The sequence below is a fragment of the Anolis carolinensis genome, chromosome 3 (genome assembly GCF_035594765.1).
Source record: "Anolis carolinensis isolate JA03-04 chromosome 3, rAnoCar3.1.pri, whole genome shotgun sequence".
NCBI classification, from domain to species: Eukaryota; Metazoa; Chordata; class Lepidosauria; order Squamata; family Dactyloidae; genus Anolis; species Anolis carolinensis.
Window position 1 is genome coordinate 19,245,032 of NC_085843.1, and position 18,674 is coordinate 19,263,705.

General features: G+C 42.2%; 1 protein-coding gene across 1 annotated transcript; it reads left to right on the forward strand.

The window, feature by feature from the left end:
• Positions 1–8,718: 8,718 nt before the first annotated feature.
• On the forward strand, positions 8,719–17,882 carry fut4 (fucosyltransferase 4). The gene has a single exon (XM_062974553.1). It carries the CDS (start codon positions 8,921–8,923, stop codon positions 10,178–10,180), a length of 1,260 nt encoding a protein of 419 aa, XP_062830623.1. The 5' UTR covers positions 8,719–8,920; the 3' UTR covers positions 10,181–17,882.
• Positions 17,883–18,674: the final 792 nt, after the last annotated feature.

Below are 18,674 nucleotides of genomic sequence, written 5' to 3' on the forward strand. Positions count from 1 at the left end.
CACATTCCTGACTGCATGTTCCTGGATATTGTCTAGATGTCCCGGTGCAATTTGATTGAAATCAGGGTATAGTGACAGTGTAGACAAGACCTACAATGGGAGTAGGAAGGCATGTGGCAAGCCACTTTCTTCATATTTAACTTAATCCCTTCCCACGCAGTAGAAAACCTGAAAGCGGCGAGGCAAGCCATTTTCAGGTGACAGATGTTTTTTGTTAATAAATTTAAATATAGCTACAAGAAAAAAACAGACTGAAAAGTGAGCATCCAATCTTGTGAAAAAGTTACATTGCTATTTCTACCATCTGCAAAACATTTGGGATATTTATGGTAAGTAAACATGTTTTGAACATGGACAATGGAAAAAAACTTACTTGAGGCTCACTGCCTGTTGCATTAGTCTTCTGTTCCATTAACATCAAGAGAGAGCTAATGAATAGGCAGACTCTTGACTTTCACTATTCTTCCCTTGTACTATATGCATCAAATTTCCACAATGTACTACACGCATCAATGTACAAAGTGTACAGGACAAAACACACAGCAAAGTTCGCAATATCCTGATAACAATAACAGCATGTAATTTTCTAACCACAGAATTTAGGCTTTGTTTTCTGCATTAGATTTTGAAACTACTGACTGAAGTTTATATTTGTGAATAAGTTTATTCTGAGTGGAAAATGTAGTTGAAATTAGTAGCAGAGAACTGTGAGAAAGGAACAGACAAGCAATTTCACAGACAAATAAAATAATTTATGTGGAAATATGCCAGGATATAATATTAGTGAGAAATAGTTTCTTTTCCTGCAAAATCAAACCTGCACTATGTGCACAGGGCTTTAGCCAACTCTTTATCTGCAATCCTATGATATTCTGTTATTATTGATTACCATATTCTACCTTTCTTCCATACTTTAGCTGGCCCCAAAGTGAATGATTAAAAATATGCATCTGATTATCAGGAGTTTTAAAAAGGCATCATAGGATAAGTAAAAAATGACATAGTGATGATTTTTAAATGTTACAAGGTTAGTATGATGAAACTATCTGTTCAGACTGATGTATCACATTTTGAAATGGACTGTATTACACTGTTTCATTTATGGTATTTATTGATACACTGAGACATATTCCTAGTCCGATACTGTCGTTCTTGAATTGTGGGCTGTTTTCGCAGCTTTTGTAATGATAATAATGCCATACAAAGCATGCATTAAGAATACAATCCTACCCACATCCGCTTAGACATAAGCCTCACTGAATATATTAGAACTTATTTATAAGTGTGTGTACAAAATGCAAGATGGCAAACTTAGGATGCATCTCTACTGTATAGTTAATGCAGTTTGGCATAACTTTAACTGCCATGGCTCAGTGCTATGGAAACATGGGAGTTATTGTTTTATAAGGTCACTAGCTGTGCCCAGCCACGCGTTGCTGTGGTGAAGTATGGTGGTATGGGAAATAAAGTATTGAGGAATTGGTGGTAGTTACTATAAGGAGCTGAGGTGGCAGAGGATGGAATCCCTCTTTGAATCCCACCGCTGCCACCAATTTATGTAAGGAGCTTATGTGGCAGAGGATGGAATCCCTTTAGAATCCCCTCAGCCTTGCCACCAATATGTACAGAGGTGAGGTGTCTGACAGGAATGTGTGTCAGAGATGGAACCCTTTTTAATCTCACACACGCACACACAGATACCACCACTTAGTACAGATGTTTTATGAGAGATGATGTTAATTAATGATTTGTTTGATTATCTTCTTCGCTGCCACCAATGGAGACGTCAGGCAGATGGTACTGGTTCTTATAAGCTTTCTCTATTTGTTCCACTTCAGGTGTTGATGTTACTTAATTTAATATGAGAGTATGACAGAGGCTTAGTTGGAATAAAATCAAAACAAGTTTATTGCAGGTACAGAGCTTGATGGTTTCAGATAACTTGGTAAAGGCACTTCGCTTAATGGTTACAAACGGTTATAAGGTGGTTAAACTTTCAAAATACTTCTTTCCCTGGATTACACTAAACCCTGATCCTCCTGGATCCCCTGGGATTAATGTTCCCTAATCCACAGATTCTACAACTGACCCTAGACAAATCACCTAACTTGCCTAGTCTGGTCTAACCTAAATCTGACTCAAATCTCTCTATTTAAGCCAGCCTGATTCTCCACACAAGAATCAGATCCTTCTCTGTGACTAGAGAATCACCAACTACTAAAATAAATCCTTTTATTTTAGGCCTGACTCAAATTCTTCTGAGTCACCCTGATTCTCTACCTGAGAATCAGTTCCTTCACTGTGAATGGAAATCACAGACTGCTGGGTTTTAAAATATTCCCCCTTTTCCTTTCCAGGCGGCGGTTGGCTCCGCCCCTGTTGCTATGGTAACCTGCTCTAGCACTCTAAGATGGCTACCTTCCCCCATACATATAGTCAATTTAAATACTCACCATTTTAAACTTAGCCAAACCTGGCTGTATAAACAAAATCAAATACACATATCATCTATAAACAAAATATAATTATACACTTCTTCACAGTTACAATTATTGCTCTCCCTCTAATTTCTCCCTCTAATTGCTCTCCCCTTCATTTTTCTTTTATTTTTGTTGTATCAACCTAGTGCCGTGGATGATGGGTTGTGTTGTCAAATTTCGAGGTTGGGGGGCCTGTAGTTTTGTTGTTTTGTGGGTCGCCGTGATGCCATCACTCATTTATATATATAGATTAGCCTAACCAAACTACAGTACAGTTCTCAGGATTCCATAGCCTTGAGTCATGACAGTTAAATGATGTCAAAGTACATGAATACTACAGTGTATAGATGCTCCCTTAGTAGTAGTAGTAGTAGTAGTAATTGGGCACAACTATGTGGCCCAAATGATTCATTGGAACTTGTGCCACAAGTACCACCTCCCAGCAGTAAAGAACTGGTGGGATCACAAACCTGCAAAGGTAATGGAAAATGAACACGCAAAGATACCGTGGGACTTCCAAATCCAGACTGACAAAGTTTTAGAACACAACACACCAGACCTCATGGTTGTGGAAAACAAAAAAGTTTGGATTATTGATGTTGCCATACCAGGTAACAGACAAATTGATGGGAAAAAAAAACAGGAAAAACTCAGCGGTTATCAGGACCTCAAGATCGAACTGCAAAGGCTCTAGCATAAATCAGTACAGGTGGTCCCAGTGGTAATTGGTGCACTGGGTGCTGTGGCAAAAGATCTCAGTTGGCATTTGGAAACAATAAACATTGACAAAATTATGATCTGTCAACTGCAAAAGGCCATGTTACTGGGATCTGCACACATCATCTAAAAATACATCACACAGTCCTTAAACACTTGGGAGGTGTTCAACTTGTGATTTTGTAATACGAAATGCAGCATATACATCTCGTTTGCTGTGTCATACTATGTCTTTGTGTCAATAAAATAATAATAGTAATTTATTTCTTGTCATTCACTTCCATCTTGGGGTGGCTTACATGTTGAACAAGAAGTTCAACATACAATTAAAACACAGTACAAAATACAAGATTAAAATATATAACAGAACAAAATAATTAAAACATCTTAAAATTGATCAATACCATCACTACAGAACAAAAGTGGAATGATTCAAATTGCACGGGAAGGGCAGTAATCCTTGCTGTCTGTTTATGATTAGGAATTTGAGCCCATTTCTGAGGACCAAACCCAAGTTTTTTTTAAGACAGAAAGAATCAGAAGAGAAAATCCAAGGTGTTTACAATGAGTCCTTAGTATCCATTGGAGCTTGGTATGAGGATGACTGGAGATACAGTAGAGTCTCGCTTATGCAACATAAATGGACCAGCAGAACGTTGGATAAGCAAATATGTTGGATGATAAGAAGGGATTAAGGAAAAGCCTATTAAACATCAAATTAGGTTATGATTTTACAAATTAAGTACCAAAACATCATGTTATACAACAAATTTGACAGAAAAGGTAGTTCAATACGCAGTAATGCTATGTAGTAATTACTGTATTTACGAATTTAGAACCAAAATATCATTATGTATCGAAAACATTGTCTACAAAATGCGCTGGATAATCCAGAAGGTTGGATAAGCGAGTGCTGGATAAGTGAGACTCTACTGTACCAAAATTCACAGTTGCTCAAGTCCCATTATGTACAATGGCATAGAGAAATAGTGTCCCTTATATAAAAAGGCAAAATCAATATTTGCTATTGGAATGTGGTATTTCCAACCTGTATATGGTTAAATCCATTAATATGGAGGGCTGACAGTATAAAAAAAGAACCTTAGGTGACTTCATAAAAAGGATTAGATACAGCCACGGAAGTTGTTTTCTTTCCTGTTTAAAAACCAAATGAAGCCTTTATATAGCTTCCTTGAGTGACCAGAGGGAAAGGCAGAATATAAATAAAGTGAGGGAATGAATGAAAATCATACATCTGCACTGTGTCCACCCCTAAATGCCAGACTCTGGGGATAAACAAGAAGGAGAGGCAGTTGACTTTGTGTCCTGCTTGGAAGCTTCCCAGAGGCATCTTGCTGGCAGCTGAAATGAAAACAAGAATGCTGGGCTAAATGGATCCGTGGTCTGATCTGCCCAAGCTGCTCTTAAGCTCCTTTATGAAGGAACACTGGAACGCTCAAAGGAAGCCTGTCAATCCCAGGCCTTATATGGCTCCAGACATCAAGAGAATTCAAATTTCACCCTGTTTCAAGTCACCCTGAATTTTCAATATTTTCATTCTGTGCTTTAAAAAAATATGATTAATTTGATTTGGCCTTGCTGCTTGTGGCTTTGGATCCCTTCCCTCGGATTTCTGTACTTTATATTCCTTGGCTGTTTCCTGTATTACCGTACTTTACTGTAATGTTGCCAGAGCCTGGAAAGGTACCTTTTAAAAAACTCAGTTACAGTTATAGCTCTATTAATTTCTTAAGGTGGGCTATTAATTAATCAATGAAACAGTATAACAGCCAGTAGGCTGTTAGGAATTGTGGGAGTTGAAGTCCAAAACATCTGGAGGACCGAAGTGTGCCCATGCCTGTAGCTCCATGGTCCTGAAGCAGAAATTCAGCCAATGAATCTCCAAGGAATAACTCTGGGTCAATCAGGGTTACAGTTCCAGGAAGTGGGATGTTCTTTCACGCCAAGACTAAAAAGCACTTTTCTGGGAAATTAAGGAAAAGCACAAGCTCAGGGTGCTGCTGGTGGGCAGCGGAGGGAGGGGACTCTCCCAAGTGAGCTTTCCTCTTTCCTGGGGCTGTTTAAACCCAAGATAAAGCACTCAACAAAACAGCAGGAGAGCCTTGCACTTATCTGGCCTCGCATTCTCTCCCAGGTGAATCCCCACCTGTTCTGAGGCTCTTTCCAGCCCAAAGAAGAAACCTATGGGTCTGGGTTACTGTGAGTTTTCCAGGCTGTATGGCCATGTTCCAGAACCATTCTCTTCTGATGTTTCACCCACAACTATGGCAGGCATCCTCAGATATTGTGAGGTCTGTTGGAAACTAGGCAAGTAGGGTTTATATATCTGTGGGATGTCCAGGGTGAGGGAAAGAACTCGTCTATTTGAGATAGGTGTGAATGTTGCAATTGGCCAGCTTGATTAACATTGAATGGCCTTGCAGCTTCAAAGCCTGGTTACCTCCTGCCAGGAGGAATCCTTGATTGTTAGCTGGCCTTGATTGTTTCCAAAGTTCAGTATCTGGTTTATCTGGTTAGGCTTGGAAAGGGTCCTATCGGAAACTGTCTACCTGCTTTTACTCTGTAGGCTCAACTGGTATCAACAGCCTATTAGCTTACGTTCCTGCCTGGCAGTTGTGGGTCCTTAAAAAGGTCATTTTCCTATCATTCACAAGCATATGGTTTAAGCATACATAGAGTGTATCAATATGAAGAAACCAGTACCTTGTTTTTGGATGGGTCCAAAATGATTGGCTCTCACTTGGGTTCTCTACTAGAAGGGATTCTTCCACCTTTCCTCTTTTGCCTTCCTCTTATTTCACTTTATGGATAGATCCAGCCTTGCTTAAACCCTTTTAATACTTATCTAAATCCTTAGTTGGGAGGTGTTAGCTGGCCCTGATTGTTTCCTGTCTGGACTTCCCATTTATTTACTGTCCTGTTTCTAGAGTTTTTTTAAATACTGGTAACCATATTTTGCTCATTTTCATGGTTTCCTCCTTTCTCCTGAAATTGTCCACATGCTTTTTAAAGGATATTGTGAACTCTGCTGTGTGTTTTATCTCGTACACTTTGTTTATTGATGCATTGTGGAAATCTGATGGATGTAGTACAAGGGAAGAATAGTAAAAATCAAGAGTCTACCGATTCATTTGTTATTGCCCTCATCTGGTAATTACTATCCTTGTTGACCCTACCTCAATTTATCCCCCTTTTTACTACAGCACTTTATTTACCAAACCAGATTTTAACCCATGCATTTTGTGCTACTGTCCGGTATTTACTATTTTAACCTACGAATTGTTTCTTATCTGGTGGTTTTACTTTTTACTTATTATCATATTGATGTTAAAATGCTGGTCTACCTATGTATTGTTATATGTCTGTTGTGTTCATTTTATTGTAACTGTATTTTATTTTGCTTATTGTGGATATTTGGGTTTTACCCCATGTTAGCCGCCCTGAGTCCCTGTGGGGAGATGGAGGTGGGATATAAAAATAAAGTTATTATTATATTATTATATTAGCTCTCTCTTGATGTTAACGCAACAGGCACAGAACCTCAAGTAACACTTTTTTTCCATTGCCTATGTTCAAAACCATAAATATCCCAAATCTTTTGCAGATGGTATAAATAGCAATGCATGTGTTGTTAAAGGCTTTCATGGCTGGAATCACAGGTTGGTTGTGTGTTTTCCAGGCTGAATACTCCTGGAACATGGCCTTCTTCTTCTTCATTCACACAGTGATTTCCAACTCTTCGTAACCTCATGGACCAGTCCACACCAGAGCTCCCTGTTGGCCGTCGCCGCCCCCAGTTCCTTCAAGGTCAAGCCAGTCACTTCAAGAATACCATCCATCCATCTCACCCTTGGTTGGCCTCTCTTCCTTTTTCCTTCCATTTTCCCTGGCATCATAATCTTTTCCAAGCTTTCCTGTCTTCTTATGATGTGGCCAAAATACTTCATCTAACATGGCCATAAGGTAAAGGTAAAGGTTTCCCCTGATGTTAAGTCCAGTTGTGACCGACTCTGGGGGTTGGGGCTCATCTCCATTTCTAAGCCGAAGAGCTGGCGTTGTCCGTAGACACCTCCAAGGTCATGTGGCCGGCAGGACTGCATGGAGTGCTGTTACTTTCCTGCTGGAGCGGTACCTATTGATCTACTCACATTGGCATGTTTTCGAACTGCTTACTTACTTACTTACTTACTTAGGCGATCCCTCGTAGTTTGAGAATGATTGTCTTCCGTCTTGGGGGTGTGTCCATAGATGGCTGAAGAGATCTATTCTTGATCTCCATGTTCTCCCACAGTGAGGACATCAGTTTCCAGGTGGAAGGCGGTCCTGGTCAGGGTTGGCTTGACGCTCCTTCCTCTTGGCACGTTTCTCCCTTAAGCCCTCCATTCGTGCCTCTTCGAACTCCGCAGCACTGCTGCTCACAGCTGATCTCCAGTTAGAGCGCTCAAGGGCCAGGGCTTCCCAGTTCTCAGTGTCTATGCCACAGTTTTTAAGGTTGGCTTTAAGCCCATCTTTAAATCTCTTTTCCTGCCCACCAACATTACGTTTCCCGTTCTTGAGTTCGGAGTAGAGTAACTGCTTTGGGAGATGGTGATCGGGCATTCCGACAACGTGGCCAGTCCAGCAGAGTTGATAGCGTAGGAGCATCACTTCAATGCTGGTGGTCTTTGCTTCCTTCTTCGAACTACTAGGTTGGCAGAAGCTGGAGCAACAGCGGGCGCTCACTCCGCTCCCGGGATTTTGAACCTGGGACCTTTCGGTCTGCAAGTTCAGCAGCTCAGTGCTTTAACACACTTCGCCACTGGGGCTCCACTAACATGGCCATGCAGCCCGGAAAACACACAACAACTCATAGCAATGTATCTGTTTCACAAGGTTGGGGGCTCACTTTTCAGCATGTTTTTCTTGCAGTCAGCTATGGATGACTTCTCAGGTTGAGCCTGGGGTCAATCCCAGAAAACACACAACAACCCATAGCAATGTATCTGTTTCACAAGGTTGGGGGCTCACTTTTCAGTCTGTTTTCTGGCAGTCAGCTATGGATGACTTCTCAGATTGAGCCTGGGGTCAATCCCAGAAAACACACAACAACCCATAGCAATGTATCTGTTTCACAAGGTTGGGGGCTCACTTTTCAGTCTGTTTTTCTTGCAGTCAGCTATGGATGACTTCTCAGGCTGAACCTGGGGTCAATCCCAGAAAACACACAACAACCCATAGCAATGTATCTGTTTCACAAGGTTGGGGGTTCACTTTTCAGTCTGTTTTCTGGCAGTCAGCTATGGATGACTTCTCAGATTGAGCCTGGGGTCAATCCCAGAAAACACACAACAACCCATAGCAATGTACGTCTTTTTCACAAGGTTGGGGGCTCACTTTCCTGACTTCTCAGGTTGAGCCTGGGGTCAATCCATGCTGGAAGGCAGTCTCCCGGGTGAAGTCCCAGGAAAAGAGTGGGGCACTGGAGGCTGAGGATGGACAGAGTGGGGGGGGGGGGAGACTTCTGCCTGCCAAGGACAAAGGAGGAGGGAGAAGGGAGGGAAGAAGCCAAGAGAAGGCTGGGCCGAGAACTGAATCCCAGGCTGCGTAGAAAGAAGTTTGAAAGCGCGTGGTCAGCGTAGAGCCCTGTCGTGCCGTTCAGTTTCCTGGGACAGGTCCTGTGGGGCGTGGCGGAGGCGGAAGAAGCCTTGGGGCGGGAGGGGCGTATGGCCGGGCTGGGCAGCAGGGCCTCCTTCGGGAAGCAGCAGCGGGAGGAGTCCGGCCCGGGAAGGAGGCGCTGGCAGCAGCCCCAGCAGCAGCAGCAGCAGTCCCATCATGTCTTCTCCTTGGCGCCTCCTTCCTCATCCTCATTCCCATCGCCTTCTGCTATGCCGGGCCCCGAGGCGACGCGGAGGAAGCTCTCCCGAGGAAGGCGCCCTGGCTGCCGCCCGAGGATGCCTCTGCTGGCGGCCGGGCTGGCTCTCTGCTCGCTCCTGGCCTTGTACGCCTCCTCCTCGCTGGGCCCGAGCTTCCTGCAGCCGCCCCTGCCTGCCTGGCGGCCCGAGGACGAGGACGAGGAGCCTCCGCCGGTGAAGGTGCTGCTGTGGTGGGAGCCCTTCGGGCGGCAGCGGGGCCTGGGCGGCTGCGAGGAGCGCTTCCACATCCGCCGGTGCCACCTCACCACCGACCGCAGCCTCCTCCTCGAGGCCCATGCTGTGCTCTTCCACCACCGGGACCTGGTCCTCCACGGGCTGGACCTTCTCCCCACCAGCCGGCTCCCGGCCCAGCGCTGGGTCTGGATGAACTTCGAGTCTCCCTCCCACTCGCACCACTTGCAGGACTTGGGAGGGCTCTTCAACTGGACCATGTCCTACAAGGTGGACTCGGATGTCTTCGTGCCCTATGGGTACCTCCGCCCCAGCCGGGCCCCGCATCCTATGGGCTCGATGCCCAAGAAGACCAAGCTGGTGGCCTGGGTCATCAGCAACTGGAACGAGGAGCATGCCCGGGTGCGCTATTACCGCCGCCTGAAGGAACATCTCCCCATCGACGTCTACGGAGCCCAAGGCCTGGAGCTGAAGGACGACAGCGTGGTCCAAACCGTCTCGGAGTACAAGTTTTACTTGGCCTTTGAGAACTCCCAGCACCCGGACTACATCACGGAGAAGCTGTGGAGGAACGCCTTCAAGGCCTGGGCCGTGCCCATCGTCTTGGGGCCACCCAGGTCCAACTACGAACTTTTCGCCCCTTCGGATTCCTTCATCCACGTGGAGGACTTCTCTGACCCTAGGCAGCTGGCCGTTTATTTGAAATTCCTCGATAAAAACAAGAGCAGGTACAGGAAGTATTTCGCCTGGAGGAAGCACTACGATGTGCAGGTCACCTCCTTCTGGGATGAACATTGTTGCAAGGTTTGCAACACGGTCAGGACTGCGGGGAAGCAACACAAGACCATCCAGAATCTTGCCAACTGGTTTGAGAGTTGACCTCAGGAGGGCGGACAGGTTTCCATTCAGAATTCCCATCCATAAAGGGAAGGGTGTGTGTCAACAACAAAGAGATCCTCACAGCTAGAAAAATGATTTTAAAAAGATATAGCCTTGGGTGCAGCTACACTGCAGAATTAATGCAGTTTGGTGGCCATAGCTCAATCCTATGGAAAGCTGGAATTTGGTGAGGCACCACCACTCTTTGGCAGAAAAGGTTGAAGGCCTTTAATTGCTACAACTCCTATTATTCCATATCGTGGAGGCATGGAAGTGAAAGTGGTGCCCCGGTGGCGAAGTGTGTTAAAGCACTGAGGTTCAAATCCGGGGAGCGGAGTGAGCGCCCACTGTTAGCTCCAGCTTCTGCCAATCTAGCAGTTCGAAAATATGCCAATGTGAGTAGATCAATAGGTACTGCTCCGGCAGGAAGGTAACAGCGCTCCATGCAGTCATACTGGCCACATGATCTTGGAGGTGTCTACGGACAACGCTGGCTCTTCAGCTTAGAAATGGAGATGAGCACCAACCCCCAGAGTCAGACATGACTGGACTTAACATCAGGGGAAACCTTTACCTTTTTTTAAACTGCGTTGATTCTAAAGTGTAAATGCACCCCTTGGAGGTTTATGACCACCATCACCCTTCAAAATAGTTGCTGCTCAATCAGGCTGGTGTCACCTGGTGCCGTTTCACATGATGTTACACCCCAGGACATTCTCATACAGGGAGCAGTGCTTCTTTGTAGTGCACAAAGGCAAAACTACATGATTTGAAGCATCATTGCAACCCATGACCAGAGAGCATGGGCATGAGAAGGTTCAGAAATAAATCAGAATAGAGCTTTAGTCTTGTAGATTGATTGATACAGTGGAGGTAAGCTGGGCTTACGAAAAAGGATTTTGTAGTTATATCTAACTACAGGGATATTTTTTTATAGAAAATAATATATTTGTGCTGAAACACACAAATATTTTACAGACCATCTTTTTGGTGTCACCAGCTCTATTGCTGTCACCCATTATGGACCGCACCCTACTAGTGATGCAATTGTGGGCAATACTAAAATAACTAATCAAAATGTCACAAAAATGTGTAATCTTTACAGTTTTTGGAACTATGTGGCACAAAGCAGAGGCATTTGGCTCTTAGGGAGTGATTGAGGTCAAATGTAGACTGCTCATTTCAGTCACTACATGGTGAGTCAGCATGCATTGCTGACTTGGTCTCTCTCCTCTTGGTTTTTTGGGTAGATTTTCATGTTCACTAAATATTTGTGGCATATCATTTATGGAAACTGTTCAGCATATCCCTGACAGAACTGTTTCAGATTGGAAAAGTCCCTTTTGGGTTTTTCCCTACATCTAAAGAGCTAGTTCTTCTCATCACACATCCATGAAGTATTAAATAGAGGAATCCAATACTGATTCTGCCAAATAATTTTGCTGAACTGGCAACTCAACCTACAGAGAGTGACTGAAGCTGTGATTTATGGTGACTTTCCACAGCTTGATTTTTATGGCAAGAGGCCTTATTTTAAGAATGGATAGCAAGTCTGAGATTGTGACTCAATTCTGCTGACATTTTTGCAACTTTTCCTTATCATGGTGAGCACAGTTGGCTAAAAATGTCACCGGAAAATAATTTAGCCCTACTTTAACAAAATAATTTCCCCAGTACTGCCATTTTACAGGCTACCATGTAGCAAGAGCAGTTTCATCATCATCATCATCATTTTTTCATGTCAGGAGTGACTTGAGAAACTGCATAATAATAATAACAACAACAACAACAATAACAATAATAATATGTCATACAATAAAATAATAAGCGGATTCCATATAGGAAAGTGCTATGCACTTATTTGGGCCTCTGATCTAGCTGGATTCTAGCTCAATATCCAAACTATGTGCCAGCAACTCAGCAGGGTTTTGGAAAGACATCTTTTCCAGTCATAGCTATACAAGCCAAGCAGTGAGCCTGAAAAAAATGTTTGTTTTAACCCAGTGCTGTGATTCACCTTGTCATGTTATTCAGAGGGAATTTTCAGTGCAGCAGAATAAAGTTTCATGGCTGGGCACTGCTAGACTTTCATGCTTCTTCAGAGCCAGCATTCTGTATATAATCCATCTCTCTTCAGTGATGGATTCCATAGATCTCATTCAGATTCAATGCACTATGCGAAAGATTTATACATCTTTTGTTGTAAATGCAGCGTTTGTTTTGATGAGAGTTCTTTAGAATGCTCACCTGTGTTGAACCCAGAGATTATTATCAGGAAATGATTTGCAAGATGTGTCCTGGGAGTTCTGAACTCTATCAATAATCTGGGGGCCCTTCCACACAGCCATATAACTCAGAATATCAAGGCAGAAAATCCCACAAATATCTGCTTTGAATTGGGTTATCTGAATCCACACTGCTATATATTCCAGTTCCAAGCAGATAATGTGGGATTTTATTCAGCTGTGTGTAAGGGGCCTTAGAGTGCATCTACACTGTAGAATTAATGCAGATTGACACCGTGTTAACATACAAGTTGACACCATACCTCCATACTAGGGAATCCAGGGAGCTGGAGTTTGGTGAAGTATTAGCACTTTTTGGCACAAAAGACAAAAAAAACCCTTTAAAACTACATCTCCCAGGATTTCATATCATGGAGCCATGGTAGTTAAACTTTCAAAATCTTAATCCTGTAGCATAGATGCACCTTTTGAGTGGCAGCAGAAAGAGAAATAGCTATTTGTGACATCCATATATAGGACAGTACATTGAATCCACTCTTCGTTTTAGTTCAAACTTGGTTCTTAGCCCTGTCTCTCAAATTGGGTGTCTTGGATAATTCATTTATAGTTGGGCTAAAACACAGCACAAATCCACCTCTCCACTGATACAGAAACTGCCAGCCTGCAGAGACATGTATTTTCCATCTGTATGTCAATTAATCAAGTTTGAATCATCAGTCACACAAATCCCTTCTTCTTCTGAAGGGCTTGAATATTAAAAGACACATGCATATTTATATATTCCCTGCCAAACAGATCTTTTTTATGGATCAAAATCAAAGCTGATTTCTTTTTCAAGCAGCATCTTCCAGAATCTCCCAGCACTCATTGCCTTTCCAAGTTGTGTTCTCAATTTCTCCTTGTAGGGGAAGCTTTTGCCATTGCTAAAAACTTGATTCTTGGATTGTACAGAGGAGAAGGCCCAAGTGTTTTGAAAATTACTTATTTCAGGCAGCCCCTATTATTCTGTAGGAATGCCATCTTTCACTACTCTTAATTGGACAATGTAAAAGGTCTAGGAGGACTGAGTAGTATTCTGCATTCGCCTGAAGATGTCAGGGAGTAAATCTATAGCAATCTTTCCAAAACTCTAGTCCTTTAGATATTTTGGACTTCGGCTCCCAGAAACTTCAGCTGCTCTGGCAACTTATCAGGGATTCTGGGAACTGAAATCCAAAACACCTGGAAGACCAGAGCTTGGAAACACTGTTTTGGATTTATTACCTGATATCTCCATCTGAATCCACAACGAAGGCCCCTTTCACACAGCTGTATAAAATCCACATTGAACTGGATTATATGGCAATGGGGACTCAGATAATCCAGTTCAAAGCAGATATTGTGGATTATCTGCCTTGATGTTCTGGATTATATGACTGTGTGGAAGGGCTCCCAAACAGGCCCTATATCACAGGATCTGATCCCAGGTTTTCTGCTTTAAACTGGATTGTATAAATCCACACTTTGATTAAAACCCCAAAGGGTTGCTGACAATAATAAAACTAGATTGAAGGTAGCTTCATAATGTGATTCGATGTACATAGACTGTCGTCGAGCTTCCAACATTACCAGAAATACAAAAACATGTTTGAGAACACAAGAAGGTTGTTTACATCCCCCTCTGCTCAGGCCCTTTGCTTAAATTGAATTACTGATCCTCGCGGAATAATCCTATTGAATCCATCGCTGAATGGTAAAGCATCAGTTATGTAAAGTCTATTGAACTAATAGGTTTACTCCTGTCGGAACTAGGAACTGCATTTATCCCTTTGCATTTTATCCATATCACTTTAATATCAGAACTGAATTTAAATTAAACTATGTGTTCATAGAAGTCCTTACATTGCAAATGGCACAAAGAAACCTCTGTGTAGGACTCCTCCGATGATTTCCCAGGAGACAACAACTGTACAGATGTCATCAAAACAAACAGCTTTAGGGGATATAAAGAATTCCTTTCATTAAAAACTACGCCCAGGAAGAAAAGCCAAGGGGGTCAAGCCGAGAAGAAATGACGCAAACACTGTCTTTAGCTGCAGGTTTGTGTATGTTTACAGGCATTTAGGTAGTCTTCCTGCGCTGTGATAGGGGAAAAAACAACAAGACATGATTGCTTCATCAGATTTATTTTTAATGGATAAGACCTGCATCCTATGAAAATGTAACTGGTTGGAAAATTCACTGTTAGAAGCGGGGTTTATGTTTGACATGTATAGGAATCTGCTATAATTTATTTTTGTATGTTAGTAAATTGTATGATTCATTGATTAATCAAGGACTTTGGATTTAAAATAAACCCTGTGATCAGAAGGTACAATGCCCACAGGGGATACATTTTCCTCTATGCATTTCCTACGGCTTCAAGGGGTGATTCTATGGTAACTTCTGGCAGAAGCATACTATAGAATTACTTGGTGAACCTAGACAATAGAGAGAATCTATGTGTTGTCGAAGGATTCATGGCCAGAATCACTGGGCTGCTGTGAATTTTTCGGGCTGTATGGCCATGTTCCAGAACTATTTGCTCCTGAAATTTCACCCACATCTATGGCAGGCATCCTCAGAGGCTGTGTGGTCTGTTGGAAACCAGGAAAGTGATGTTTATATATCTGTGGAAGGTCTAGGGTGGGAGAAAGAACTCTTGTCAGTTGGAGGCAAGTGTGACTGTTTCAATTGGCCAATAATCAGGGCCAATTAACACCTCCCAACAAGGGATTCCACCAGGCAGGAAAAAGCTAACCTTTGAAGCTGCAAGGCCATTCAGTGCTAACCAAGGTGGTCAGTTGCAACATTCACACTTGCCTCAAACAGACAAGAGTTCTTTCTCCCACCCTAGACATTTCACAGATATACAAATCCCCCCTGCCTAGTTTCCAACAGACCTGACAACCTCTGAGGATGCCTGCCATAGAGGTGGGCAAAACGTCAGGAGAGAATGCTTCTGGAACATCGCCATATGGCCCGGAAAACTCACAGCAACGCAGAGAGGATCTATTTCATTTCATGTGGATAGATGAAACTGTGGGTACTGTTGCTGTGGCTATGGAGGTTGTACTTCCAGATGAGAGCTTGGAAATATCTTCGGTACTGAAACTCCCAGAATTCCCCAGCTAGAAGGATACATAAGGGATTCTGAGAGCTGTCATTCAAAAAAAAGTGAATTTTCCAGTCAAGTATGGTTCAAATCAGGCTGGTTCACATTGTTTGCATTCATTGAAGAATTTTTCTAGCTGCAGATAGGGAATGTGGAAGTGCCACATTTTTCATTTACTGAATGAGGCTGAAAAGGCAAATCGTGGTAACAGTAGACTCTCAGTTAAACAGAACCCATGGGGATTGGTAGATGCCAGATGAATGTTGTTTCTAGTTGCTTGAGAGTTTCTATTTAAAACAGTATCCCCCATACTACACTATGCTATAAACTCTGTAGTATCCCCCATACTACACTATGCTATAATTTTTTGTGTGCCAGAAGTGACTTGAGAAACTGCAAGTCGCTTCTGGTGTGAGAGAATTGGCTGTCTGCAAAGACATTGCCCAGGGGACGCCTAGATGTTTGTTGTTTTACCATCCTTGTGGGGGCTTCTCTTATGTCACTGCATTGGGAGCTGGAGCTGACAGATGGGAGCTCATCCGTACTCTCCCTGGATTTGAACCAGCAACCTTAAGCAAATTAAGACAAATAAAGGCAAACTGAACTTTTACATTTCTCTTAAAATGATTTCATATGCATTTTTATTTAAAGTATTTCTTCAATTTTCTTTTGCAAGTTGCTTGAGAGTTCTGGTTACTTGGGTTCCAGTTGACTGAGAATTTACTGTATGTCTTTAAAGGCAGGGCAACAGAGGCCAAAAAGAGATTGGCAAATCCTTGACATCTTGCTGTACAAGCCTGTTATTGTATTGGTTTTAGCAGAGAAACTAGAAACATGTTGTTTCCACTTCTACTTAACCATAGTTTTGTTGTTTCATCTACATGCCAAATTGTTGTTCATATCAATTGTTTGTGAAATGATGGTGGTAATAATTCCAATGTACTTTCTGTTCAAGATACAAATGATATCTTGCAAAGATACTGCAGAAAACTGCTCCGAAGTCCCTTTTTTCTCATATCAATGTTTTTACATGGAGAAGCACATTCTAAAAAGAAAATCAAGTGAGACAAAGGGTATTCTAGTTATCTGGATCAGATGAGCCTGAATGCTGTTACAATGTCAGTAACTCAGGGAATTTTATACTTGCAGGCATTTTGCTCCTCAATACCCAAAAGAAGGAAAATATGTTTATATTTGTAGTAATATTTCTGATAAGATGACAATAAAATAAGTGAAATGAAGCAAATAAAGCTGTTCTCTCTTTTTTTATCCTGTTTTCTTAAACGTTTATGATAGGAATGGAAGCTTTCATTATCCATGAATAACATGATTTTCCTTCTGTGTTGTCAAAGGCTCTCATGTGAGTGTTTCCTGCTGCATGGCCATGTTCCAGAAGCATTCTCTCCTGACATTTCACCTACATCTATGGCAGACCTCACAACCTCTGAGGATGTCTGTCGTAGATGTGGGTGAAACGTCAGGAGATGCTTCTGGAATATGGCCATAAAGCCAGAAAACTCACAATAACCCAGATTTTTCTTCTTTTTAATCTAACACAAAAGTAGCTATCCTGTTTTGTTGGGTTTTTAAAAAAGGTTTCAGCTCTCTGAATGAAGCACATCTGTGGCCAGTGCCAGGCACAGCAATTAAACACTTCCACTTCCTTATGAGGAACAAAGTTTACTCTTGATTTACACACATATGAGCATGTTCAAATGGGAGTGGAAACAGAAACCACCAAAAACATAGTTCTTAAATTCAGTTCTGTATTTCCTACTGGTTCATGCTGCCTTTGATATTAATTCCTATTCTCTGTGCTTTCTAGAGATTGTTCCATGATCCTGCTGAACTACTCAGCAGCCGTTCCGTCTAGTTCTCTGCCTAAACTTTGGCCACATCTTCACTGTACAATTAATGCAGTATGACATCATTTCAATTGCCATGGCTCAGTGCTATGAAATAATGGGATTTGTAGTTTCATGAGACACCAGTATTCTCTGGTAGAGAAACCTCAAGACCTTTAAAACTATAATTCCCATGATTTCATAGCATTGAGCCATAGTAGTTCAAGTGGTGTCAAACTGCATTCATTCTACCCCTTGAGAGCTATGAATTGGTGCTTTAAGTGTGTTTCATCACTCATGCCGATAACAATAAGGACTTTAAACTGTTTTTAATACCTTTTTAATTCTTCTTAACTTCATTTTATTCTTGTGTTACCTGGCAGCATTTGTTTATGCTGGGTTTGGTCCCCATGTAAGTTGCCCCGAGTGCCTTCAGGGAGATGAAGGTGGGATATAAGAATAAAGTTGTTGTTGTTGTTGTTGTTGTTGTTGTTGTTGTTGTTGTTGTTATTATTATTATTATTATTATTATTATTATTATTATTATTATCCGGGGATTTGAAGTGTCTTAGTTTTGTGACTAATTTAATGTTTCCTTTTCGTATGTTTTGAACTGTGAAATTGTCTTTCCACATTTGGAGGTTTGACGTTTGTGGATTTGATTATGTGCAGATATGTTCTCTCTAGAAATCTCTAGGTCCTCCAGGTTTTTCCACTTCCATGGGGGTCCTATGTCCCCAACCCCAGAAAATGTGAATGGCTGACTGTATTGCTCTTTTAAACTGTAGGTTGCCTTGAGTCCCAATTGAAGGAGAAAAATGGGTTGTTGATGAGTAAGAGTATGTGATAGGACTTCTTGTTTACATTGCACAGGGGTGTGACGTGCTTGTTTTGTAGACAATAGTTTGAATCCTATGAATCACTGTTAGAGATATATCCAACTTTTACATGGTGAATCAACATATAAGTAAATCCTCTTGATTACATGGGTCTAACCTAGTTAGAGCTAAGCCTTTATTCCCCTATGTTAACCTCTGAGAACCTTTTGTTTCAACGTGTTGTGTGGCTGGGTATCTGTGAATCACATTGAATAATTGCAATGAATAGTAATTTTCAAATGTGTTATCCACACAGTTCTTTCGTAGTTCTGGTCTGTGTAATGGGAAGCACCTTAGGCCACACTATGGTGGACCTATCAAGATTTGTTCAGGATGGGGTTTGTCTTTGCCTCCTTCTGAGACTGAAACGTTGTGCCTTACCTAGAGCCACCC

What these genes read in the sequence shown, in the direction of transcription:
- fut4 (XM_062974553.1), top strand. Translation starts at nt 8,921, where the DNA reads ATGGCCGGGCTGGGCAGCAGGGCCTCCTTCGGGAAGCAGCAGCGGGAG.